Source organism: Anabas testudineus, chromosome 11 (assembly GCF_900324465.2).
Source record: "Anabas testudineus chromosome 11, fAnaTes1.2, whole genome shotgun sequence".
Classification (NCBI taxonomy): Eukaryota; Metazoa; Chordata; class Actinopteri; order Anabantiformes; family Anabantidae; genus Anabas; species Anabas testudineus.
Window position 1 is genome coordinate 3,206,088 of NC_046620.1, and position 26,846 is coordinate 3,232,933.

Here is a 26,846-nt window from a genome sequence, read left to right on the forward strand (position 1 = left end):
TTCACTTTAAATCTATAAAAGGAACTAGTAACTAACAAGCTGTCAAATAAATGTAGAGAAGGAAAAAAGCACAATCAGAACGTTCCTTAGTTGAAACTCATCACAGACCGACTCACGGAGATCAGAATTCAAACAGTCGCCTCTGTCTGCCATCTGGAGGCTTTGAGGTTAGCTTTAGGATTAGCTTCAACTCAGGGGGCTGTTGGAGGAAAGTTGGTGGAGGATCGTCTTCAGAAGTCTTTCTGTGTGTGGATGACAGCGCGGGTCAGGACGAGGTGACGGCAGCAGCGCTGCTGTCTGCTGGGTAATCCTGTCCTTGGCAGCTGGAGAGGAGGAATCACTCCCTCACTGCTCACACTGACTGCTTAAAGACGGCTTCACACGTGGGGCTTCTTCTGCCGAATGAAGACATCAGACACATTAAATAACATACACTGTGTAGTAGATCTGATAAAGATAAAATGATTCTTCACGTGTGTGACTGGGTTTCACAATCAAAATGTTTTCATACCTCCTCATTTAGAAGTTGCAGCAACAGTCGGGCTTGATAAGGAGAGAAGGACTAGTTAAGTTATTGCTTATTCTAACTTTAGTTCACCAACAAACACACTTGGCGTGTTCAAGCTTCACACATCTCACTGTAGCATGACAACAGCAGTGACGTCCACATGCGCGTCACACAGTCACATACCAGCACCCACAGTGAGACAGACGCAGAAGGTCCAGCAGAAGCTCATACCGGCTTCATGGAGCTCACGGCAAATGCCGTAACGATCGATCCCACACTTGAGTCCAACTGAATCAATACTCATTGTTTTCTGCTCACAGCGTCGCCCTGCTGCTTTGCTCCCTGCTGCTGTGAAAAATTCCTCTGAAGCCGCATTTAGGCCCCGCGTCAGGCTTCTGAAACCAAAACAAACGCCTCCCGGGGCCCGGGTTCACAGCCTCTGTGTAATGGAAACTCAGATAGCACACATCTGGTTTGACAAAGGCAAATCCTCTGTGCGGGGCTTTGATTACTTCTCCAGCATTTCTTCTGTGCTGTCAGAAATTTACACAGTGACACATTTCACTGTTGGCTCCGAACTCAAGCATGTTTGATATGAAATTAATCAGTCGGGTCACAGCTCTTTCTCTCTCTGTCGTATCCACATTTGCTGCAGGAATCGTAGGCCGCCGTGTGCTCTGACCCACGTTTAATGGGACAAAAAAGTAATGGGATAAGTGACCACAGCGTGGAAAATCCTTTACAATCAGAGACTGTCTGAAGTGCACGGCTCATCAGATATCAGGAGACGCTTCATATCTTCCTCTGTCACATCCTCCAGGATTTTTTGGCTCCAGCCTGGTCTTCAGCTTTCAGCCTCAACACTGTTCTGCTCCATCATCAAACATCTAGAAAACTACTGAATACATACAGAAAACTCAGAAAGAGTGTTCAGCTCGTGGCTCAGTCAGGTGGATTCAGGTCTGCTGCTTCACCTCACGTCAAGACTTCAGGCGTCACGTGATTATTAAAGATTACACATCCAGTGTGTTGTAAGACAGGTGTTGACATGTTGCAGCCTCAGTGTCCTGCGTGTTTTCACAGAAAGTGTTTGAAAGAAAGGAAAATAAATATAAGAGTGGAAAGAAAGACGATGAGAGGTGGAAATGGATTCGTTTTCAGTTCATGATAGAGGGACGTGATTCAGCTGCTCTAACAGGAGGTTAGAAACCTTTATGCCATAGCCACAGGAAATATGTTTCCTAATAGCTGGCAGATAAAATCACACATGGTGACACCAGTACACCGATCAGTCTTCAGTTACCTCAGACTCTTAGGGCGATTCTGATGAACCTGTGATCTCGAGGTTAAATATCATTTTGAACGTGGTCCTTTTTTGACCTCTGTTCTTGTCCATATATGAAATACTGGATCCAGTTTGCCAGCACATATGTGACATTGCAGTTTTTTTAAACTGCTCCTTCACAGGTTTGGACAGATTTCAGTTTTCTGGCAGCTCCAAATGTTCGTACATACCTGCAGATTTCACTTCAGCTCTCTGACGCGACAGCTGCCTACTGCTCCTCGCTCCTTCGGTTTATTTGCAGAATCCTTGGCAGCACATTGGGTTCAAGTTTTAAAAGGCTGCAGCTTCAGCCTGAATGCCACAGTGAATGAATGTCCATTGTGCGTCCTGTCACCATAACTTTGCAGACTACACAGAATCCCTACCTGAACCCTTGTAAGTGGTCGTGTTGCTGTAACCCCTGACATAACAACAGTAGCTCTACTGTCTCTGCACACCTTCCTCCACACTTTGATAGCAGAGAAAGGTGAAGCAGCAGACGCCGACTGACTGTACGTGGAAGTCAGGGAATAAAAAAACAGATTCACATGATTTAAATCTGCACTTTTGTTCCTCACTGATACCTTTAATTTGTCCTCACATTCAGGAAGGTGCGGTGGCAGAATATCTCAGGCTAAGTGGGAAAATAATAAATTAACATATGTTTGGTGCTTTAGCGGCCGTGGAGTTGATTTATTTTCTCAGTATTCAGCCTTCACGCTCTCACTCTTTCAGTTCATGTGTACAGTTCAGGTGTAAATCACAGGTTTCATTGTCATGTGAGTTTGTTTTCTAACCAGCAGTTTACAGTGACACACTAACATGAGTAATTAAATATTACTGTACCTACAGCTTACAGTATTTTACAGCTCTGTGTACTTTATCCACATATTCTTCTTGGCTGCTACAACCCAGAGTGGCAGGTTCATGTATTAAAATTTAAATGAAGTACACATCTATGTTCACGCCTTGAAATAACAACATTATCGTTGGTTGTTTGATCGATGCATTGATCCAGATCGATCATTTGTTCACAGTTTAAATATATCAAAGTCTTCCTGTCAGGCGTGTTCGTGTTTCACGTGATCTGAGAACATGAAAATCTTGTTGTTACTGGTTTAACTCCCCAGTAGTTCTTCTATATACTGTTGCTCCCACAAAGGCTCACATGTAAATTGTATTATTCACCCACATTTAATGGGAAATTATGACAAACATCTGAGGTAGAAGAAGAAAAGGAAGCTGAGTGGAAGTCAGAGATCACCCCAACAAAACAATAACTTATAAACATATTGATTTTTAAAGTGATTTATTTAAACCATGACGTTATTATTAATGCTCTCTTTCTTTCTTTTCTTCTTCTGCAGTGTGAACGAATTGAGTGAATGAATTATGAATGGAAAATCCCACACAGCCGACCTCAGCTTACCTCAGCAGCATCCATCCCTTCTTATTTACCTCTCCTCACCTGGTTTCCTGCCAGTTATCCAAGCATCCTCTCCGCAGAGCTGATTAGAGGCCCCTTCCTGTAACAGAGGACAGCACAAGGACGACACGCTCTCCATCTGCCAGCAAAGCTCTTAGTTAGTCGGCCCGGCAGAGGCTGCAGCTCGATGAAGATGGATGGTGTAAACCTGCGACGAGAGGAAAATACCCACTGAGTTTTAATTCGTACTGTTGTAGCCTCATTTCTTAATGGTGCAATGATGGAAGAGGTAATAACGCACATAGTTTGTTAATGTTCTGTGAAGATCTGTTCGGATTTTTCCATCCAAGTGATTCAAACCTCAGAGATGTTCAGACCTGACGTGTGAAAAGTTCTGCTTCACCTAAATAATCAAGGTAGAGGTGAAGTGAGTGAGCTGTTCAACAACTTAATAATGTTTCATATTCTAAAATGAGGTTTTACTTTAACTCTTTCTAGTTTAGTCTGTTTTTATTGACCTGGATTTGATCTGGACCTCTGTCTCCTGGTGCGTCAGCGTGTTTTCACTAGAGGGAGCCACATACTGTATCAGTAACACCGAGTTCTGTGCCTCATTCCTTTTTTAAAGATTTCTTTCTCTTTTCTCTCGGTCCCTGAAGGCATCACACACTTTCTTCTCTTTTTATCGTCTTTTTTTCTCCGTTTTACTCTTTGAACTATGCATCGATTTATCTCCTGCCCCTCTTCTATCGCTCATATCTGTGCTCCAGTGCCCCTCTTCCTCATCCTTAAGGTTGTGAGATACTGAAGAGGAAGTCTTGTGTGGAGCCCTGAAACTGACAGGGAGGAGGATAAAGCTTTACGTTTCTCATGATACTCCTTATTGAAGTACTATTTGTGTTTTGTCAGATAACCTGCATTTCAACAGCTTTGAGGCTCCATATTCCAAGATCAAAAAAAGGATCTTCTTCTTTACTACAGTCTTCTGTGCACCTGAAAAGGCTTTTACAAGAAACATTTTCAAGAAACTGGGTAAAGCAGCATCTTTCTATATGACATGTCACAGATCAGTCAATCAAACTGAAATGAAATAAAAAGCAGATGTTTGTCGTCCTGGCGGCTCGGTGGGTTTCATCACCCACTCCCGTCGTCTAAACCCAAATCTACTTCTTGACCTTTCCCCACTTCTTTTTCTTTCTTTCTCCTTTCGCCCACGTCTGTAAATCTGCTCTTTAATAAAAAGGAAATGCTATAAATGCCTTCAGCTTAAAATGAAATCTATGTATTATAAAAGGTCATGTTCAGAACCAGTTGGAGCTTCCTGGGGTGACTCAGACATTCTTCTGAGGATGATGAAGAACAAAGACGATAAGAAGGTGATTTAAAGCTTTATTCTAAATAATAATTTTCATGCTCTGATTTGCTTCATTGTTGTCAGGAGACCCTTCAGCCGCTCTGTGTCGTTAGCTGGGAAACTACAGTTGATTGTGGATGTTTGTCCCCATCATGTAACAAGTCCACTAATGTGACCTGATCCTAATTTTGTTAATTACCTTTTGTTACTGAGGATTTTCTGTATTTAAGTTCATCAGATGATTGTGAGGATTCATTCTTGAAACATCATTGGAGGCGTCCATTCATTTTCCATTCGTACAGACTGTATGACTCCATCCTGTTGGAGCTTGTGCAGTTGTAAAGGTCAAGAATTAAATTCAAAATGATTCACAGGTAGTTCAGTTTGTTTTAATTAGGCCTCATCCAGACAGAAAACTCCTTCATTATGACCTGTGTCACTTACATCAGCAGACTGCTGTAGCAGTGCCACTGATCAGAACACAGAATGACAGTGTGTGTTTCATACCAACAGTCACAGTCACTGGGAATACTGATGATTTGGATTCTCTGGAGGTCATCTTTTAGTGCAAGCGCAGGGGATGAAGCTTTGAGCTCATCGTTGAGTTTGACTTTGTCGGGAAAAGTCTTGAATTTGTTGTCGGATTTCAGAGCAGGAATCAGCACGTTCACACCGTCTGAGAGGCAGGAAGACAAACATCAGCCTGAAGAGAGTGAGACCTGAATTATTAACCAGCTGTTGAACCACACGGGTTGTCATAGCAACCGGGTTTCACTTTTCTGATAGAGCGCGGTGGTGGTGGATCACGGGAACGTTCCCCTGACCTCCAACAATGAAAGTCTGCAACTCCGTCTTAAACAAACTGCGGATATGCGCTGTTGCACCATAACATGCATGTGCACACACAAAGAAACCAGTTTAATCTAATCTCAGGAGTGTAGAGCGACTGTGGGCTGCTACGGTTTTTATCAAACTAACCTTCCTTAAAGGTGTCAACCTCAGGGCAGCTCTGTGATCCCTTCTGACCCACTGAGACCAAGCTCAGGTCTGATGGAGAAGCCTGACCTGAGTTATAGAACCGAGCCTGAACACAGTCTGAATGAACAGAGGAGTTTTGAGCTATGAATTGATCCTGAATCAGACACTGTAGTTTATTCTAACTCACTCTCACGTTCACCGTCCTGCTGTCGCCAGACTACAGCACCAAATGTGCATTAATCCTTCAAATGCCTCATCACAGCCTGTTCCTCTGCTAAAATCAACTGTCGCCTGCTGCTTTAGAGAAAGACTGAGACCATCTCAGAACAAATGAGGAGAGCTGGTGAAATAAATGTTGGGGTGTTAGTATTGACTAACACTCTATTAAGACTCAGTTAAACATCTGGGAGTCTGAACCAGTCAGAGTTAAAGAAGCCTTTGTTTAGTCCCTGTGGGATACTGTGAGGTTTATTCTGTGTCCGTTCTCAGCTGGACTGTCTATAAATACCCAGTAACACGTAGCTCTGTGACCTGTAGTGGCTTCAGTAAAACTGTAGTGACCTGCAGCTCAAGGCCTGAGTGAACATGTCACGGCTCCTGTCTGTCCACCTCCTCTCTGTTCGTGCTGTTCTTCACGTATGAGTGAGCGACAGACCCTCAGTGTCATACAGTGAACATGACACTGGACAGGAGCTGCACTGGGAACTTCCTCTGTCCCTGTGTCACTAGTTTTTCTGTCCTGACTGTGCTGCCTTGATGGATTCAAAGGATTTTATCCAGAGAAGAAAACCTGCAGAGGAGTTGTGATATATGGGCTGTTTTAATGTTTATTATAACTTAATATATTGTTCATGTTAATGAGAAATTTGAAAAGCATGAATTTAAAGCCTGGTGGTTTCAGTCCAACCCCATTATTTAGCCACTGCCCAGGACCTACTTTATTTGGCGGAGCAGGGTTGTTCATTAGAAATAGACCTTAATAAACCCAAGGTGTCCACTAAGAGTGGTGTTAAAGACGTTCAGTAGAGTTTAGGTCTCATGTTTGACCCCTCAGCTTCTGTAAAAACCTCCTGACCGGTGTTTAAATAAAGTCTTGTCAGGCAGCGACCTTGACGCGCTGACCGGGGGCGTGCCCGGCGGCGCGGGGCGCACCGCGGGGATAAATGCGGTGATTCTCGGTTCATTCACGCTCATTTCTTCATCTCCTGCCAGAGGACACTGAACCTGAGGAGCTTCAATAAACGGTGTGTTTCACTTCTTGGAGTTTTCAGGCAGAGTGAAGCAGTAAAAACAGAACTTTAAAGGAGTTTTAAGAGTTTGGTTTTTACGCAGTAAGAGTTGGAGGCACCGAGTTATTTAATCTACTCTGCTCTTGTAATTATCTTCATCTGGTGGAGTAGGTTTTAATTTCAGGAGAGTTTTAACCTGAGTCAGTTTTGTCTGATGTGTTTAGTTTTCATGTTTTTAACTGTTTCTCCTTCAGTGAGGACCAGATCACCTCAGACAACATGGTGAAGATTGGAATCAACGGGTGAGTTGATGCTCAGTGGGTTATAACTTATCACTTTAATCTGCACATTATCTTCTCAACTAATCATAAACACTTCATAAAAATATCACGAAGCAGTGGAAACTTTCCCTGAACCTCGAACATCAAATTGCTTTTATCAGACCAACAATTCAATGAATCTTCACATTTGAGAATCTGGAACCAGCAAATATCCAGCAGGTTAAATGATGTGGACAGAAGTTTACAATGGGTGTTTAATCATCAGTAAATCACTGCAGCTGAAACAGAGTTTAACCTCTTGTCCTGTAGACTCGACCTCCAGAGGCTCTGATTTCTGCTTCAGACATCTACTCTGCTTTTTACTTTGAGTGGTACAGGTGACCACTGATCATGTTCTGTAGCAGATACTTGAATTCAATTCTAATCTGGGTTTTTATACAACTTGTGACGAAAAGACTTCTCCTTCTTTTTATAAGTCTTTGATGTTCAACACGGAGGTAAGATGTCAGGACCACCTCTGGCTAAACTGTCCAGGAGTTGAGTGTCTTCTACCCTCAGGACCTGACAGCGTTCCTGTGACTTTAAATTATTATTTTCGTTCTCTGCAGCTGCACAAGGCGGTTAAAGGAAATCTGAGAGATGACTTTACTTTACCTGAATAAATGAAGGTTCTACATGTTGTGGTTTGATGAAATCTATTATCTTTTTAGTTCGTTAGAGCTGAAATCACTAGTTCACCAATACATGAACTGGCAGCTATTGTGCTAATTATTAAAGAGACAGTATTTTTAATATATTCTGACATTTTGTCTGAAAATGATCCACATATTAACTCAACTGGAAAATGTGATTTGCAGATCCTGCTTTATAACAAACATGTGTTCAAATTAAAATGTGGAAGCCAGAGGCAGGAAAACACTCTAAGATGTCTAAGAACTCATCAGTCCCGGAGCGAAAAACTCCAAATAGCTGCTGTTGTGCATGTGTGTGGAAAATGAAAGGTCACTTTTGACGAAGCATCTATGAAATTAATCTAAAATATATAAAAACAAAAATTTACATGACTTGTTCTTCAGAGGGAACAGGTCCTTCTTCTTCCCTGAGATCTTTTTCTTTTTTGTTGATTGCAATCGGACAGGACTCCTGACTGGACCTGTCTATTCTCTGGTTATTTATAGTCCGGTGGTGTTGTGGTGTCACGGTTGTCGGGGCCTTCTTCTTCTACACCCTTCAGATCTCTCCAGTCCCCTCTGTCTGTATCGCTGCTCTCCGCAGCTGTCACATTCCTTTTATTCTCCCCTCGTCTATTTTTAACCCTCCAACCTTTGTGCTGGAGTTACGAGATCATCCGGCCAGTGGTTTACGGTCAGATTGGAGATCAACGGTGAAACCTGTTTCTCTGCTCAGCTGCCGTCACGCTGTGGGGAGATTTAGCTGCTTGATCCTGGCACTGTTCGAACAACAGAAGGTGGGCTCAGGTCCATTCTGGCCTCCAGGGTGTTTGCTGGATTTCCACAAACTAACAGAAGAAAAATGATGGTGACGTAGCAGACGGCTTCAGAAAATCACGAAGAAAAAGATTAACAAAGTTAATTTGATCATTCAAAGTGCAATAATGTCTTGATGCGTGGTTGGAGAACCCTTCGAATGAGGAGAGCTGCTGAATCGTTGTGGTTATAAATGTGTATTCACACAGTAAATCCGTTGGGAGCAAACATGCTGTGGATTTTAAAAAGTCACTGGAACCTTAATGAACTTTAATGTTAATTAAACTTAATTACTTACAGACCCAGTAGTTGTATGGAAGCAGTGAGTCTCATCAGTGATAACCTTGTTGACCCTTGACCCTTCTTTAGATAGCTGGCGTCTCTTGCAGGGTGTATGATTATTTGACGGAACAAACCTTTAAATCGTCCCACACATACAGTAAATGTAAGGTGACATACAGGAGTGTAAATTATTCTCAAAACAGAACTGAAGCAGACATTTCTGACCCCCACTCAACCCGACTTGTCCTTAATGAACAGATATTTGCCGAGACAGTGTTTGTGTGTGAGGTCGGCTGAATCCGCCTGCTTCAGTACGTGACTTCACTAAAAAGTCTCCTGTGTAGCTGCTGCGGTCTGATAAAGGTTAAACACGGAGTTCATATCAGACGGCGTTCTGTCTAATGAATAAACAAACTGCAAACGTGTAAATTTCTGCAGCTGAACTTTACTGATGCTGCAACACTTTGACTGAAGCTGTTTGTGAGGATGTGGTAATTCAGTCTTTACTTAAGAAACATACTCTTAAAGCAGGAACAGCTGCATATTCCAGTGAGCTGTGTGTTTTTGGGCATCGGTACATCTGATGTTTTACCTTTTACCGTTCAGTCTGCATCTAGAAAGGTATTTATATCATATTATATTTCCCTCATTTAGTATGTTTCATTTGAATAATACAGCTCTGTTTACTTCTTCTTTAAGGTAAAACTGTCAGTGAATGAGTTGACATGTCAAATCAGTGTGTGTGTGTGTGTGTGTGTGTGTGTGTGTGTGTATTCCACTGCCTGACCGACTGTGACAGTACCCATATTAGGCATAAACTGGCTTCGAGCTGTCAGTTGTCAACTATTATCTTCAGTCAAGGTTTGCAGGCCTTGTACGGTCTCGCCGTCGTCCTCTGCACTGATGCCAGATTAGCCTGAGTTTCAGTGTCACCTTGTGGTCAGGAGGGGAAGAATGAGACGTGGATGCAGCAGCTTCTACAGTTTGCACACAGAGTGTCCACAGTATGAAGCAAACAACGTAAAGTGAAGGTTGATCAGTTTGGGCCTTTGGAGGGTAAAGCAGACAACTTACCACATGAACTGTGGGAGGAAACCAGAGCTTCTACCTTCTCGCTCACTGTGGCAAATCTGTGTTTCAGATTTGGGCGTATCGGTCGTCTGGTGACTCGTGCTGCAGCCACAAGCGGCAAAGTGGAGGTGGTGGCCATCAACGACCCCTTCATTGACCTGGATTACATGGTGAGAGGACTGGGGGTAGTTCAGGTTCATTGTGTTGACGCTTGAAGGAACATCATGTAGACTGAGAAATCTGATGCTGCTTCATAAGCAGCTCACTTCTTTAATGATCTAGACGTTAATTCTTGTTTTTAAATGTTCTCCTGTCTCCTCCTGCAGGTCTACATGTTCAAATATGATTCCACTCACGGTACGTGGAAGCACGGAGAGGTGAAGGCAGAGGGCGGCAAGCTGGTCATTGGCAACATGCACATCACGGTTTTCCACGAGTATGAACGCCTCATACGTGTAGATTTACATTTAGACACAGACCTATTGTCCAGTTTTACCCTGTTAGTCTGTTTCCAGCACTGTCCAGGTGCCTAAACCTCTCCTATATGTCATAACATACAGGAGGGACCCTGCCAACATTAAGTGGAGCGACGCTGGCGTTGACTACGTGGTGGAGTCCACTGGTGTGTTCACCACTGTTGAGAAGGCCTCTGTAAGTTCACCTGCAGCTTCTGGACTGATCTCATTTAACTCACTGAGAATTGTTTTAATATGAGGAGGATTCTTATTCATTTCAGTCGACCCGAAAGCAGTTCATGTACAGTTCTATAAAGGAACCAGATGTTTTAATATACAAACACAAATGTGCATTTCAAATGTTTAGGCTCACCTGAAGGGTGGTGCTAAGAGGGTGGTGATCTCAGCTCCCAGCGCCGATGCTCCCATGTTCGTCATGGGCGTCAACCACGAGAAGTACGACAACTCCCTGAAGGTTGTCAGGTGAGTCGGAGCTGATTCTGGATCAGCAGGAGTCGGTGTGTTCTTCACATTTAATTTGACTCACTGCAGTAACTGTTGTTGATAACGACACTTTCCTCGTCTTGTCCACTCAGCAACGCGTCCTGCACAACCAACTGCCTGGCTCCTCTCGCCAAGGTCATCAACGACAACTTCAGCATCGTTGAGGGTCTCATGGTAAAGAACTGACCTCACTGATTACATTCACACCTCCTACTCAGTTTCAGTGTTTCATATAATGGAGAAACTTCTAGTTTTAGCCAGGTGGACTGATTTCACATGATCTTGGATCTGTCTGCTCCCATTCCCACAGAGCACAGTCCACGCCGTCACCGCCACACAGAAGACCGTCGACGGACCCTCTGGCAAGATGTGGAGAGATGGACGCGGTGCCTCCCAGAACATCATCCCTGCCTCCACTGGAGCAGCCAAGGCCGTGGGCAAGGTCATCCCTGAGCTTAACGGGTAGGGTTTGTATGGGCATGTTGGTAATGATCAGAAATGTCACATTAGTAAACATGGAGACAAACGGTCTAATGGTGCCTTGTTGTTGTATAATTATATATGATAGTTCAGCCTGACTGTTAAGGAGAATAATGTAAAACTAAAATCATCTAACGTGTCTTGACACCTTGTTTTTGTTCCACAGTAAACTGACTGGTATGGCTTTCCGTGTCCCCACTCCCAACGTGTCCGTTGTCGACCTTACTGTCCGTCTGGAGAAGCCTGTAAGCCCCTCTACTAATCGTTATGTCCTCACTTTTTACTGTTGGTCACAACACAGATTAATCAGGAAGTGTTTTTATTTTAAACAAACTTTTTCCATTTGGCTCTAAAATCTTCATGTAGCTCTCTAAGTTAAAGGAAAGCTCGTCATCTTAGTGTTTGAGGCTTTATTCTCTTATCTAGACTTCGTTGTGTCTGTATTTCCTATGTTTTAATTAAAATATTCCATGTTTAGGCAAAGTACGATGATATCAAGAAGGTTGTCAAAGCTGCTGCTGAGGGACCTCTGAAGGGAATTCTGGGATACACAGAGGACCAGGTGCATAAAACACATCCATATCTTTACAAGTAAATCATGATGTATAATGTTGGACTTGGAAAACGGAACAGAATCTGACAGTATGCACGTTTATTGGAGTCTGTGTAGAGCCATACCTGAACCACTAGGTGGCAGCACATCACTGAGACTAAGAATCAGTGCAGTTTCTAACTTTGGACACATTATGTTCTAGATATTACTGAATATGTTATCCAGAAACATGACTTAAATGTTCCACAGTAACATTTATGAAAGCTTTATATCATGCTGTCTTCTGTATGTGTGAACACTTCTGCTTTGTGCTCAGGTTGTGTCCTCAGACTTCAACAGTAACTCTCACTCCTCCATTTTTGATGCTGGTGCTGGCATCGCACTCAACGACCACTTTGTCAAGCTGGTTTCCTGGTGAGTTAAATGTGCAGCAGAGTTAATTCCCTCACACCTGAGCTTGTGACTTAAGCCACGCTGAGTCTATATCGATGGGAAATTAATTTGAAGAGGGACGGGAGAAGTTCAGATGAACTAAAATGAGATTAGTTTCTGTAGCTGGTGAAATTCATAGTTTATTATTCTCTACAGACCATTGAGAGTTGTTTGGTATTATCATTGATGTATTTAACTCTTGTTCTCTTTCCACTCTTTGTCTGCAGGTACGACAACGAGTTCGGCTACAGCAACCGTGTGTGTGACCTGGTCCAGCACATGTTCTCCAAGGAGTAAAGTCTCATTGTTCCTGCCCGTGATTCCTTCCTTCACCTGTAACTGGATGCAGTGCCGTCCATCCTGGGAGCAACTTCTTCTACAACAAATGTCTGGCTGATACCTTTTCATGTGATAACGTCACCTCTGAGCTCCACAGTGAGGATGCTGCTGTTGGTGTCTGTACAGATCATTTAACTGTCTGTACAGGTCTTGTTGTTCTGAACATAAACAGTGGCTCCTTTGAAAGCTGTATGATAATAAAGTTCTCAGTTTGTGGAAGAACTTGGATTTTTTTTTTCTCTTCACAAATACTTTACAAATTACATTGATGAAATGTTTAATTTAATTAAATCACATTTTATTTTGTTCAGTAAGTTAATGTGATAGTTGAACGTAAATTTTTCATGATGTTAATTTGACACTAAGTTGTTTTCAAACGTCACTCCCACTGATTACCTGGCGCAGGTGCGTTCAGCCAATCAGAAGCTAGAAGATACCAATTCACTTCCTTACCCCACGCCCACCTGAGGTGGTATCTTCCAGCTTCTGACTGACTGAACACACCTGAGCCAGGTAATCAGTGGGTACGATGAGGCGCTGAGAGCCGGATTAGGGACCAAACTCACTAAATAAAAAACAACATTTATAGTTTACAGCGAAACTCGCTGAATTAATGTCGATATTAAAGTTTCACCTTCGTTTTCTATAGTTAAGTTACATCGGTTCATATCTGTTAAATACGTTTTGTTAAGATACGAATCAAAATCGAATAAAATCTGGCGACACGTGTTTCAAACACAACAAATCAACATAACACATGTTTAGTTAGATTTCTATTTAACTGGGATGAAGTAAGAGTTAGCTTAGAAGTTAGCAGCCGTTACTAGCTAACATTAGCGAAGGGTAGCTAAGCTAACGCCAGCGTCATGCTAGGTAGGTTAGCTGTGTTTATCAGGAGTTAATATTTACACTACAACCTGTTAACTTTTAGTATTTTGTGTGTTTATGTGTATAAGTTAACCAGCTTATTTGGATAAAAATCAAGAAGTAGCGACAACGGGATCCTTTAGTGCTCATAAAACTAGCTAATGCTAATATGTAACGCTAGCTACTTGACGTTAAGTAGCATTAGCCGATTTCAAAACAGTCCGAGTTCAGTTTCCTAAAGAAATGCACATTTAACTCTAATGTGTTTAACTCTAAATTACTATTTGTAAAAGTAATGAAATGTTTAAACTGTAATTTTAATAAAAGAATCCAGTTAACATGACGTTGTTTCAAATCTCTGACCACATGGCTGTAGACTCTATGTGGATCTTAAATTAATATTTAATTAAATAACATTAATCGTTACATAAATGTGATATTTCACTACACTATAAATAAATGTAAATGTTAATTTAACAGCTTGGCATCGACTGTCGTTCCTGGTGTTATTACGGTAGCTCCGGTGCGCCTGTTGTCGAGTCTTTACGGTTCCTACAGCCGCAGTCATTCACATATTTATTCTGCTGCAGCGCGGCTCCACTCACTGCTGCAGCTGCTTCCACCTCTTTATCTGATGTCAAAGTTGGTGTTTTCTCCACCTTTTCTCAGGTATTGTGCTTACATTTTGGCTTTGGCTTTACGATTTCTTCTAATGCTTGGAATAAACATGTTTATGACCGTGTGCGCGTCACTCGACTGCGTAAAAGTGAACTAGGTGATTAATTAATTAATTTAGCTGCAAAAGCCAGTGGTGGGTCTGTGGGTTTGTTTACTGACACGGTGACAGAAATACATAGATGTATTGTAATGTTCTCTGGAGACTTTGGCCTTTTAAGGCCCATTAAACATCCTTCTATAACGCATCAATGACTTTTAGCCCACAGCTCGTCTGCATGAAGGTGATCATCGGGTGAAGTCAGGAGGAGGCCTGCTTCTGGTTCCGCACACTAATCACATTTGATACGGAATTACCTGATCAGCTGAATCTATAGAAGTTTGGGTTCATGCCGGATTTCGAGCACTTCAGATTTTCCTATTCGAGCATGAATCCGGTCCTGGGGGAGAGCGGTTACCTGGCCCCACAACAGCACCATCACCAGATGACGGGCCAAACCGACTCCATCATCCCAGAGCCTGGCTACTTCCTAGGTGACCATGGTGGGTTCGGATCTGACGGGTTGTCCGGGCTGGACCTGGGCGCCCTCCCCCCCTCGGGGTTCGCCTACCTGCACCTGAGCAACCCGCTGCACCGAGTCCCCCCGGCGGCCACGGCGCTGCGCAACGACCTGGGCTCCAACATCAGCGTGCTGAAAACCCTCAACCTGCGTTTTCGGTGCTTTTTGGCCAAAGTGCATGAGCTGGAGCGCAGGAACAAGGTGCTGGAGAAGCAGCTGCAGCAGGCTCTGGAGGACAGCAGCGGAGGGGACGGACTCCCAAAGCCTCTGACCAAGGACGTGGGAGTCCAGACTGGATTTGTGGGGCCTATTCCGGGCAGACCGGGCCTCCTCTCGCTCCACAACGCCAACAACGCGGCCTACCTGCCTGGTGGCCTCCTCTCTCCAACCCTGAACCCCCCACCTCTCTTTGACAACAAATACCTGCTGGGGAACAACCTCAGCCCCTTCCCGGTCTCCACAGACTCCAACTCCAACCTCACCACGCCCGGGTTCTCCATCAGCCCGGCGCTGAGTCCCAGCGACCCGTCCAGAACCATCACTAACATCAACGAGAAATACGCAGCTCACACCGGGACAAACACCAACAACGCCCCCCCTCATCCACCACGATTCCTCCCGGGGACGATCTGGTCTTTCAACCACACCCGCCGGTTTGGCAGCGGCAGGGAGTCGAGTATCACCGGGCCCGGTGTCTCTTGGACTCACCCGGACGGTGTCGGAGTCCAGATCGACACCATCACACCGGAGATCAGGGCTCTGTACAACGTGCTGGCCAAGGTGAAGAGGGAGAGAGACGAGTACAAGAGAAGGTAAAGAGTCCTGAAGTTTGGATGGTGTTTCATGGTTTGTGGCTCATTTCTGTCCTGTTAGAGAACTGATGTTATTTTATTGTGGTAAAAGGTTTAATGTCACCTCCTGCAACTGAGTGATTAATATGTAAAAAGGAACTGCTGCTTGTTGAGGTCCTTGTTGTTGTGTTGCACCAGAGTGATGCAGATTTGAAGCATAATGCAGGACATGTTCTGGGAATAATATTTAGCTTTAACCACCAGAGAGACATCAAACATCGACCTGCATCATAAAGTGTCTTCTAATCTAACAACACACTCCTGATGTTGACTTCTTCAATATTAGGTGAATAATGAAGCGTTGTTGTTTGTTCTGTACTTTATACTTTATAATACAGGAAATGCAAAGACAAGTTAGTCTGTAAGAAATGTATTGTCACAGCAGGAAACCTAAAATATGACACTTTTATTTTGAAACTGTGGTAAAGTGTTGCTGAGAAAGCAAATGTCCCACAGTGTGTTTTGGCAGTGAGAATTTCATTCATCGATCTCTTTCTAGATATAAATGATCTGTCATCCCACAAGGATTTTGCCAAACCCTCGCTAATGTCTCTGGTTGTTCTGGGTCATTGGGAGCGTGGTTGCAAATCAGTGAGCCAAACTGCTTCAGGGCAAAGATTTAGCTTTGCACGACTTTTTGTGAAAGCTTTTCTCCAAAGGTTGATACAAAAGGTGTATTTAAACTTTACCGGGAGCTCAGTGTCATAGAAAACTGGAGGAGTTGTTGTTCATCTCCACCCTCCATCTTCACATCATGTTGTTTTATCTCCAGCGTTTTCTCGTTTCTTACTGTACCTGCAAATCGAATCATTTGTGCAGACATTAACACTTCTTCCACTGCTGTATTATGCTAAAAAGCACTGACCTCACTACTTTGTGCTTCAGCCTGCTGAGGCAGGACGCCACTGCAAGAAATACCGTCAGTCAAATTGATTTTAGAAACAGTCCCAGTGTGATCTGTGTTGTTGGGAAACTAGTTTATACACTCAGAGCACAAGGAAGGTGAACACTTTGTTGGGAAACAAAGTTTAGTTTGAGAAGAGGTGAGCGGATCACGTGATGAGAAGGCCGCTCTGGCTCCAAACATGTTTTTAATTTCTTAGGAAAATTGAAATTACAGTAAAAAAGTTGGACTCAGCACTTGGACAAGAAAGATGTGAACTATGCTGATTGGAGTATTTTTTATTTTATAGCATGAGGTCATCGTAGAGTCAGGAAAAAGGATGGATAGTTAAAAAAGGATTGCAAAAGTAAAAGCCTTGTTCATTTTCTTATTAATAGTGTTCAGTGAGGTTTTTGAGGCCTAGACGCATCTTTCTAAACAGACATCCATGTTGTGAACGTGTCTCACAGTTGAACACAGAGCAGTTCAGGTTTGTTTTGGATGAAATCAACATGTCTGTTGATATCTTCTCTGTTTTTGAATTAGTTTTCCACAAAGGTTAAAGGAGCAGTGCTTTCGTTTTGCTGTGACGGTAAATGTTTAGTTGCCTGTTTGTCTGAAGGGAGGAACCATCAGGGGAAAAGTGGAACATGAGCTGTTGTTTTTCCTACGAGCTTCGTCACACTGTTGTCTCCTCGTTGTCTCCTCGTTGTCTCGTCTCTTTCAAGCGTCTGTTTTTCTTCCTCCTTCTTTTGCTTCTTCTCCTGCTGAGTTATATCCTGGTACCTGCAATGCAGCACTGGTCTGTGACTGCCAGCAGTGATGTCACCCCGTCTGCCATTTCTCCCTCTGTCCCCTCTCTATTTTATCACTTCCCCTCGGCCTCCCTCTGTGTCTCAGTTGCCCCCCCCGTTTATCTATTTATCTCCTTACCTTTCCTCTTCCACTTTTCCTTTGTCTCTCTCCCATCATGTTCTCTAAATCTCTCTCTTTGTTCGCTGGTCTTTCTCTTTCTCTTTCTCTTTTTATTTACTGTCACATTGTTTGCTGCTGACCCTCCACTCATCTCCACCCTCCACTCATCTCCACCCTCTCTCTGTTTCCCTGTTGTTTATGTATTAGTGAGGTCCAGCTCTGACTATATGTTTATTATTGAGGTCGTAGTGGGTGGTGGGGTTGTTTCTAATGTTTACTAATCTTAGTATAATAAAATTATCACTGAATGAATTAAACTTTGACAGTTTCACCTTAAAAGCTATCTTAGTTTTTTTAGTTGCAGCTTTGGGCTTCAAACCTGTTAAGTTACATTATTGATTTGAAAACGATTATTGTTGAGCATTAGGCCAAAAACCACACAAATATTCGTTTCTCTACAGACATTAATACTTTGCTAATAACAGAAAACGTGTTCTCACCTTCCCAGCATCACCTCATAACAGCTGTACTGTCAGTGTTTGTGTGTCTGTTTTCCACTGCTTCAAGTTTTTAGGTTTTTAAAAAAATAGTCTCACACTCTAACATTTCGTTGCAGTATAACATTTCAGTTTTTTTTGGATAGGAAGTGTATTTTAAGACACAAGTGGTATAAATTTTTACATCAGTCTTAGGTTGTTAAACAACAGATTTCATTGATGCTTGAAGGGAATCGGCACTGACTGAACATACGCTGTTTAAGCAGTTTTAGACGGTGCTGAGTCATTTCTGCAGGAGACGTCTAAATTCACGTCATCCTCTCTGACGTCACAGGTCATTAGTGCAGGAGTCTGGTCGACACCCTGCTGAATTTAAATTAGTATTTGAATCAAGTAGAAGTTAGAACATCATGAGTTATACAGATAAAGCATATTCTGTGTATCCAGTCTAACAGAACGACAGCAGCCTCTGCAGAGCCACGTGTTGAGACTGACAAGCAGATTATACTGCAAGGACATCAGCTCTCACTGTAGTGATCATATGTGAGCGTCTCTTTATCTCAGGCTCTGGTCGCTGCAGCTTAATTTAAAATGAAAATGTTTATTGTTTCTCTCATATCTGACACACAGATGGATCATAAAGATGGAAAATCATCAACAGCAGCGTTTAATAGTTCAAAACAACAGTATTAATAGTTACTGTGATTTTTGTTGTTGTTGTTGTTGTGATCCTCAGGTCATGAAATGTAAATGTTTGGACTGTTGTGGGCTCAGTAACAGTCTAAGCTAAGTCTTTGCTTGTGTGCTTCCATACTAGTGCTCAAGTGTAACAAGACATGTTAGCATTAATGCAGCTAATGCTAATGTAGCATTACAGACGGTACTGAGGAGTGTGGTCCTTAGTTTTTAAAGTAATAAACTGAATGTTGGAAAAGTGGAAACTCGCTGATGACAAGAGAGAAAAAGTACGAACAAAGTACAGATGATAAAGGAAGTGGACTGGTATTGATGCTGACATCATGTAGTTTATTGGTACATGATAACATGATATAATAATAATAATTCTACGGTTTGTTCTGTATCTTGTCAAATAGTTTTTATTCATTCAGTCACAGTGACTCAGTTTTAGTTCCACATCGATCTCTGGCCTCATGTTATCCTATGTAAAGTGTCATGCAGTGATTAACGGAGGTCTTAAGTGTGGGACAAAGGTGCTGGAGCTGCACTGGTGCATCCCTGTTAAATCCGACTCATCGTTAAATGTCAGTTGTTGAGATTATTTTTACTCGGGGTCAAAATGCTGGATTATCTGGATCAATAGACCTGTTTCCATGCCCCCCAAACCCTGAACGGAGAAGTGGTTCAGATAATGGATGGAAGAGCAGTTTTTGTTACCAGGTCCTATTTATCTTTATTAGGATTTACCAAAGTGCAGCAGCCTCTCTGTCTCTCTCTCTGCTCTTCATGCTGTACTGTACATGTACTGCACTGGATGGTCTCTCCTTATGTAACACATGCTGTGTAACACTAGTGCTGATGGAGCAGTGTAGGTCAGTCAGGTAAAAGACAGTTAAAAATCTGAATTCACTGCATGTGCATGTGAAGTAGTTAAAGTAGTGTCTTGATACAAAATGCAAACGGTTGAATTAATACTTAATAATTCTGTGTCTAACAATTCCTGTTGTGTGTTTTCTAGATGGGAGGAGGAGTATTCAGCCAGAATGGAGCTGCAGGAGAAGGTGGTAGAACTGGAGGAGGTAAAGAAAGATTATAACTACGTACATGTACCCTGTACATATCATCTTTTTTAGTTTCAGCTGCAGCTGCCTTCAGTTTTCTCCACCTATAGTTTCATAGTCCTTGTAGACACACGTTTGTCCCAGAGAAATGTCTGATGTGTCTAATGTGTATTACTGCAGATTCCCGATCTGTTGTATATTCATTTTATATTTAAATAAGTAATATAGTAATAGTTTTCTAAATGTTGTCTACTCTGGTTTGTTTAATATCTGAAACATCAATCTTCACTAAGATAAACTTTCCTACTGTATGTTTGCTTTGCAGGAGCTGCAGGAGAGTGAGGTTTGTCAGGATGAGTTGGCTCTTCGGGTGAAGCAGCTGAAGGCAGAGCTCGTTCTCTTCAAAGGACTCGTCAGCAACGTAAGTCTGTATTCACCTCACATAACGTAGCATAAAGAACATCTGAACCTCTCAGACAGGTTTAGAAGTGGAGGACGTTTGGTTAATTCTATAACTCGGAGAACTCTGCTGTTACGTACCAGTTAATAAACTCATACATCAAAACAGGTTCACATCTGTAATGAATGAATTCCCTCCATCAGAACTTGTCAGATCTGGACAGTAAAATCCAGGAGAAGGCCATGAAGGTGGACATGGACATCTGTCGTCGTATCGACATCACCGCCCGTCTCTGTGACGTCGCTCAGCAGAGGAACTGCGAGGACATGATTCACATCTTCCAGGTACGTCCATGACGAAGAACGTCTTCAACACGTCGTCCTCCTTCACTTCACATTAACACGTCTCACGCCCAGCAGGTGGCCACGCCGCCCTCCACTCTCAACCGCCGGACCAGGAAACACAGCGGACAGTCTGCGAAGGGCGGCGACGGAGACGAACTGAGCATGTCTGAGAGCGAGGGAGGTGGAGCTAAAGACGAGGAGTCGTGCAGCACGTCGGCCAGTCAGATCAACGAGCAGATGCAGAGGATGCTGAATCAGCTGTAGGTGTTTTTTTTTTTTACTGTTTACAAACTAACATCAAATCATCTTACAGACGTGTCTAACGTGTGTGTGTGTGTGTGTGTGTTGTCCAGAAGAGAGTGTGAGTTCGAGGATGACTGCGACAGTCTGGCCTGGGAGGAGACCGATGAAACTCTTCTGCTGTGGGAAGATTTTTCTGGATACACTCTGGGAGTGGAAACACAGGGAGAGGTACCAACACACACGTTCACACACTCAGGTTAATGTTAATGGCAGGAAACTCTTTATTTAAGACTTATGTTATAATTTGGCCTGAAACTAATTGTTTGAATTATTAATTCATCTTTAAGGACTCAAACATAGTTTGTGCAGTTACTAAGATGCAAATGACGTCAGCTTTTAGCAGTAACTCTCTAACTCACGATGTTTGAGGCCTAATATTCAATTAGCAAAGCGCTAAAAACAAATGCCTAACATGTTGTTGTTTGCTCTGTAAGCCCATACGACTCATGGCTCCTTGGTTTACGTGCACAGCAGCCATCATCTAGTAGCTTCGAGGCTGCCTTCGGTGCTATTCCTATAAACCATCCAGCTCTGTACAGATCTATTTTCCCAGAGAAGTCGTCTGCATTTCCTGTTAGCTGCAGTTTTAGCCTGTGCTGGAAGCACTTGGCTGACCCGAGCTGTTTTTAGTCTGATTTCAGACAGGTCAAGTCGATCCTGTTGACCTGTGAGCTGTTTTTAAGCAGATAAGCCTGAAGAGGCTGACGGCTGCTTGGTAAACAGGCTGCAGGGAAACCAAAACAGATGAAGACTTCCACACACCCACAGGTGTCGAAAGGTTTTTAGCAGAGTTGATGATACAAAAATAACTCGAGACTTCAACACTGACCTGTTGAAAGTCAGTCAACAGTCAAATACCGACTTGTTACAGCGTTTTTAAGAGAACATCCGTGCAGTAATGTTTACATGTGTTGTTTCCATATTAATCTTTACTTGGCCTGTGACTGTTCTTCGTTTCCCTCTCACTGTTTCCAGCTGCAGGAGGAGTCGATTGAGAAAGTTATTAGAGACACAGAGTCTCTGTTCAAATCCAGGGAGAAGGAATACCAAGACACCATCGACCAGATAGAGGTGAGACTGTCTTTATTATGACATCTGTACTTGTTTGAGTGTCGGGAACAAATAACATCACTGATTATAATACTTTGTCATGTCAGCTGGAACTGGCCACAGCGAAGAGTGACATGAATCGTCATCTGCACGAGTACATGGAGATGTGTTCGATGAAAAGAGGACTAGACGTCCAGATGGAGACCTGCAGGAGACTCATCACACAGACTGGAGACAGGTAACATCATCAACACTGTAGGCCCAGTACAGTCTGACAGTCCTGTAGTGAATCCTCCTGCATGTTGATCATTGTTGAGGATTTATTTTAAACTCTACTGGATTATACAGAGACGTGTTTCTATTTATTTATTTTTTCTACCTTCTTTACACCAATGAACAGAAACACCTGTCTGTATAATTCAGCACAGACTACAGTTCATCATCACAGGATACTGACATTTCTCACCTGAGGTCCAGTTCACTCTTACTGCTGCTCTCCGGTGTTAGACTACGTGAGGTGTACAGACCTGCAGATGACAAAACAATTACAGTCACTGTAAAGGAAACACAGATGTATCACGATGTTTGAAAGGTTGAACCCACAGAGGACGCTGCAGCTTTCTGACTCTATTTCAGCTACATACATTATCTCTCTCTCTGTCTCTAACAGGAAGTCAACCTCTCTCATCACACTGACGGTGGACGACTCAGACAATGAGGAGAAGGAGAGGAAGAAGCCGGCTCTACCTGCCGACTGTGAGAGCAGCGACTCGTGCTGCGATGGAAACTCTACAAGAACTCCTCTGACCTGGAGGAAACCCTAACACACAGACACACTGCTGGTACTCTACAATGATACCACAGTGATGCTCGTCTCTTGCTGTAGTGCCGTTTTACAGCCTGACATTGTGTAAAACTAAAGATTCAACTTGTCTACAGTGTAAATTATTTTAAAAAGAGGTTCCTCTTTGATGATTAAGCTTGTCTGAAAGATGTTTGGTAACTTTAAATGGTCACAAACAAACCAACATCCTTATAATAATCTATTTTAGCTGCATCGTGAAAAGCAATCATGCTCCCAGGATGTGTCTCCGCTGCCTTCCTGTGGTTACCAGCTGTAACTACACCTGAGTAAAGGTCAAATAGAACAACATGGCACTTTGAAATCTGTCCTGTTTTCATGTACAGATGGAAACAGGACACTATTTTCTTTACTAGTCTTACTGTTTAACACAGGAGCTAATTATTTGCACAGTTTCTGCCTTTTCTGCTGCAACAGATTGCACAAAGAAATAGTTTGCACATGTAATTATATTTAAACCTATTAAACATTATGCTGCTCAGTTGTTTTCAATCAACATCTTCCTTTTTCCTATTCCAGGATGTGCTGAACATACTTTAAAGCTCATTGAGGCACAATAAAGAAATGTAAAATTGGTACAAACTATTAACTTCATTATTAATCCATGAATGTTCTATAAAGGTAACATTCAAGGTAACATTTGAAAAAAATACTTTAATCAAACATGTCTTTTGCTTTCTGTCAAAGTTGTATAATCATTAAGTGACTAATTACTAATTAAATAATAATAATTAGTCACTTAATGATTATACAACTTTGACAGAAAGCAAAAGAAATGTTTGACTAAGCAAATGCTTAAGTAAAAAATCATTAAATGCTAAATTAAAGTTGATTAAATGTCTCAGGACTTGAAGAAAACATTTCCTCTAGAATCAAAGAGAAGTTTCAAATTTTAGACTTCAACCAAAAACCAACCTCCTGGTTTACTACGAATGTTAGTGGAAATCAATGGACTCAGAATTAGTTCGAACACCAGGTGACAGATTAGTTTGGGTCTCTGAGATCTTTAACTAGTGTGAAAGTGAAAACCTGTTATTAAAAATCCTCCTGCTGATTAATGTACAGTTTGTAAAGTGTAAATACTGTAAAGAAATAATGCTGAACTATTAATGCTGCAGACCTCATGGCAGATTTTATTTATCTTAGATATTCATGTTCACCTCACTGTATCGGTTGTATTACTTTGGATGTGCATGTACAGAAAACGGGGAAAGAAATAGACGTTTGTGACTAAAACATTTATAGTTTTACACTTGTTACTGCTTGTTTTTCTGTTTTGGTTCAACTCTTCAAACATCAACTCATCTTTGATTAAATTAATATCTGCTCATTTAATAACCTGCCACAACTCATCTCTTGTTTTAAACTAAAACCTGAAGATGCTTGTATCCATTCACTATGTAGTACCATTATTTTACACTCTTCTCATATACGGTAAACTCAAAGGACAATAGACAAACATCACTCACCTTCTGTACAGATGCTGCTTGAACTGGTGAAATCTATAATATCAGAATGTAAATATCATCTGTGGAGAGAGAAAAACAGAAATTAATCAAGTGCAAAACAAAAATAAAGAATTTAAAGATCAAAAATTCAAAAGAAGATTCACAGACTGGACACGAAGAGTAAAATGAAAGTGAATGGTTGTGATATCTGAGCTGTGTGGATGGTTCAACTCGTCTGTTTCCAGAAGCTAAATGCAAAGTTGCACCGAATAAATGACGCTGAAAGAGTCTCTGCTGTGTGAGTTTGTTATTTACACATTAAAATACTGCACGTAAACACCTTTATAGTTTATTCACACTGGATTATCTGCTGTATAACTATAATTCAATACTTTTAAAGGATACTGTGTACATTTGATCTTATTAGGATTTCACCTGTTTAAAACACAGAATAAACTAAGAGATTAAATATTTTGATTCTTAATTGAAAGTAGTAGTACCTCACTGTACAAATACTCTACTACATGTTTAAGTACATGTTACAATATTTATAATGTATAAAAGTAAAAGTACTAAGTCCAGAAATATCCTGTTTGTATTATGTACATTTACTAAGCACTGAACGTAGAAAGTAGAATTTTCAGGTACTTCATCTTTTAATGACTTTTACTACTGTATTTTATTTGTTGCTTCTCAGAAAAAGATTCTACATAAAAACATGAATTTAGAAAACACAACATCAGGTTAAAGATTAAACTGTGGTTCAGTTTCTTCAGTGTTTTATATAGTTAGTGTAGTTAAATCTGTATCGAAATACCACTTTCTACAGTGATAACTGTAGCAGAGCAAAAACTACGTTACCTCTTAGTAGTGGAGCAGAAGCATCAAGTGACAAACGTACTACTACTGGTTAAATAAGAATTGTCCAGAGACCATTCAAAAGTTCAAAGGTCAGGAGAGATGAAATATATAAAAACATGTTTTCTCTTCTCTTTGTAATATTCATGTACACTGATGTGTACTTTTACTTCTTTAACATATAAAATGTTTTCAAACAAAGAAAATGCTTAGAATAAGGTTTAACCTGTGAAGGCCTGTGACTCATCACAACAACTGCATTAAAATACTCCACAGTACATATAGTAGTAATAGTATAAAGTAGTCGTGCAACACTTCACAGTACTTTAACTTGTGAAGTAATTTTTATGATATCACTTCGTCAGCTACTAAATATTACTACTACTGCTACTGTTGGGTTAGTTCAAATATTCAACATTAGTTATTCTTTGTGCTGATTCAACAAACTGCAGCTGCCTGTACTTAATGTAGTATATTAATAAGTACATTTACTTTAATCCTGTACTTCAAATACTTGCTTCACTCAGATACTTCAGTTGTATGTTAATATTTAGACTACATTTTATAAAGAAACAGTGTACTTCACTGTCTGTTATGATCAAATACAGATACTCTGTTACCAGTAAAAGTACTGCGTTCATCATGATACTTCAGTAAAAGTATTTCACTCCATGGATCAATGCAGTGTTTTCATTACACTGTATTTTGTTTCATCAATCTGAATCTGAAGAGTAACTAAAGTTATCAAATAAATGTACTGGAGTAAAAGTACAATAGTGAAGTAGCGGTAAATGAAAATACTCGAGTGAAGCACTAATTCCTCAAAATGCTTAAGTAAATGTACTTGTACTACTTTCTGTCAGAGGTGGAAGAAGTACTTAAGTAAAGTACACAGACTCAGTACTTTAGTAAAAAAAAAAAAAAGTAGTATAGTAAAGTATTTGCCCAAAACTAGTACATGAAGTACATGTACTCAACATGTTTCTCTGGACATCAGTCAGTCAGTGTGTAAACTGATGTTTATTGTACTACTTAGATCAAAATTTAAGATATTATGTTAGTATGAAGGTGGAGTTGTACCCAGTTTACAGTAACGAGGTTCATCCACAATAATACTACTATTAGCTACAGTAAAGTAAAAGTATTCCATTTCCCTCTTTGTGGGGGGAAGTAACAGAAAGAGAACACCACTAAAGTACAAGTACTATTACTACATTGTACAATACTACTTCAGTAAATGTACTTAGTTACTTTTCACAACTGAGGTAAATTTATGATGTTACGGTAAATCAATTAAAGTTTCTCTGGACCTACTACCACTACTACTACTACTACTACTACCACTACTACTACTACTCACCAACCATTACTACTACTACTACTACTACTACTACTACTACCACTACTACTACTACCAACCATTACTACTACTACTACTACCAACCATTACTACTACCACTACTACTACTACCAACCATTACTACTACCACTACTACTACTACCAACCATTACTACTACTACCACTACTACTACTACCAACCATTACTACTACTACCACTACTACTACTACCAACCATTACTACTACTACCACTACTACTACTACTACTACTACTACCAACCATTACTACTACCACTACTACTACTACCAACCATTACTACTACTACCACTACTACTACTACCAACCATTACTACTACTACCACTACTACTACTACTACTACTACTACACTACTACCACTACTACTACTACTACTACTACTACTACTACTACCACTACTACTACTACTACCACTACTACCACTACTACTACTAGGCCTACCACCAACCATTACTACCACTACTACTATTACCACAAACAATTACTACCACTACTTTAAACTAAAACGCCTCA

General features: G+C 41.4%; 2 protein-coding genes and 1 long non-coding RNA gene across 3 annotated transcripts; 2 read left to right on the plus strand and 1 right to left on the minus strand.

Annotated features, from left to right (window-relative positions):
- The first annotated feature begins 6,762 nt into the window (after positions 1-6,762).
- Positions 6,763-12,910, plus strand: LOC113154031 (glyceraldehyde-3-phosphate dehydrogenase-like). The gene is made up of 12 exons (XM_026348027.1): positions 6,763-6,834; positions 7,074-7,121; positions 10,011-10,110; positions 10,267-10,376; positions 10,501-10,591; positions 10,763-10,878; positions 10,992-11,073; positions 11,210-11,361; positions 11,546-11,624; positions 11,858-11,941; positions 12,249-12,346; positions 12,592-12,910. Exons 2-12 carry the CDS (start codon positions 7,099-7,101, stop codon positions 12,659-12,661), a joined length of 1,005 nt encoding a protein of 334 aa, XP_026203812.1. The 5' UTR covers positions 6,763-6,834; positions 7,074-7,098; the 3' UTR covers positions 12,662-12,910.
- Positions 12,911-14,118: 1,208 nt separating this feature from the next.
- Positions 14,119-22,611, plus strand: iffo1a (intermediate filament family orphan 1a). Its single transcript, XM_026348001.1, has 10 exons — positions 14,119-14,239; positions 14,508-15,617; positions 19,648-19,708; positions 20,016-20,111; positions 20,294-20,434; positions 20,510-20,694; positions 20,788-20,905; positions 21,713-21,808; positions 21,895-22,025; positions 22,458-22,611. Exons 2-10 carry the CDS (start codon positions 14,635-14,637, stop codon positions 22,609-22,611), a joined length of 1,965 nt encoding a protein of 654 aa, XP_026203786.1. The 5' UTR covers positions 14,119-14,239; positions 14,508-14,634.
- On the minus strand, positions 21,945-24,174 carry LOC113154061. Its single transcript, XR_003298002.1, has 3 exons — positions 24,119-24,174; positions 22,254-22,314; positions 21,945-22,082 (listed from the first exon to the last, which is right to left on the minus strand). It is a non-coding gene; the product is annotated as an uncharacterized LOC113154061 (long non-coding RNA).
- Positions 24,175-26,846: the final 2,672 nt, after the last annotated feature.

What these genes read in the sequence shown, in the direction of transcription:
- LOC113154031 (XM_026348027.1), top strand. Translation starts at nt 7,099, where the DNA reads ATGGTGAAGATTGGAATCAACGG. An exon ending in CCACTGTTGAGAAGGCCTCT is followed by an intron (nt 10,592 to 10,762) that starts GTAAGTTCACCT and finishes TCAAATGTTTAG; the next exon opens with GCTCACCTGAAGGGTGGTGC. An exon ending in CTGTCCGTCTGGAGAAGCCT is followed by an intron (nt 11,625 to 11,857) that starts GTAAGCCCCTCT and finishes TTCCATGTTTAG; the next exon opens with GCAAAGTACGATGATATCAA.
- iffo1a (XM_026348001.1), top strand. Translation starts at nt 14,635, where the DNA reads ATGCCGGATTTCGAGCACTTCAGATTTTCCTATTCGAGCATGAATCCG. An exon ending in AGAGACGAGTACAAGAGAAG is followed by an intron (nt 15,618 to 19,647) that starts GTAAAGAGTCCT and finishes TGTGTTTTCTAG; the next exon opens with ATGGGAGGAGGAGTATTCAG. An exon ending in GAGTGGAAACACAGGGAGAG is followed by an intron (nt 20,906 to 21,712) that starts GTACCAACACAC and finishes CACTGTTTCCAG; the next exon opens with CTGCAGGAGGAGTCGATTGA.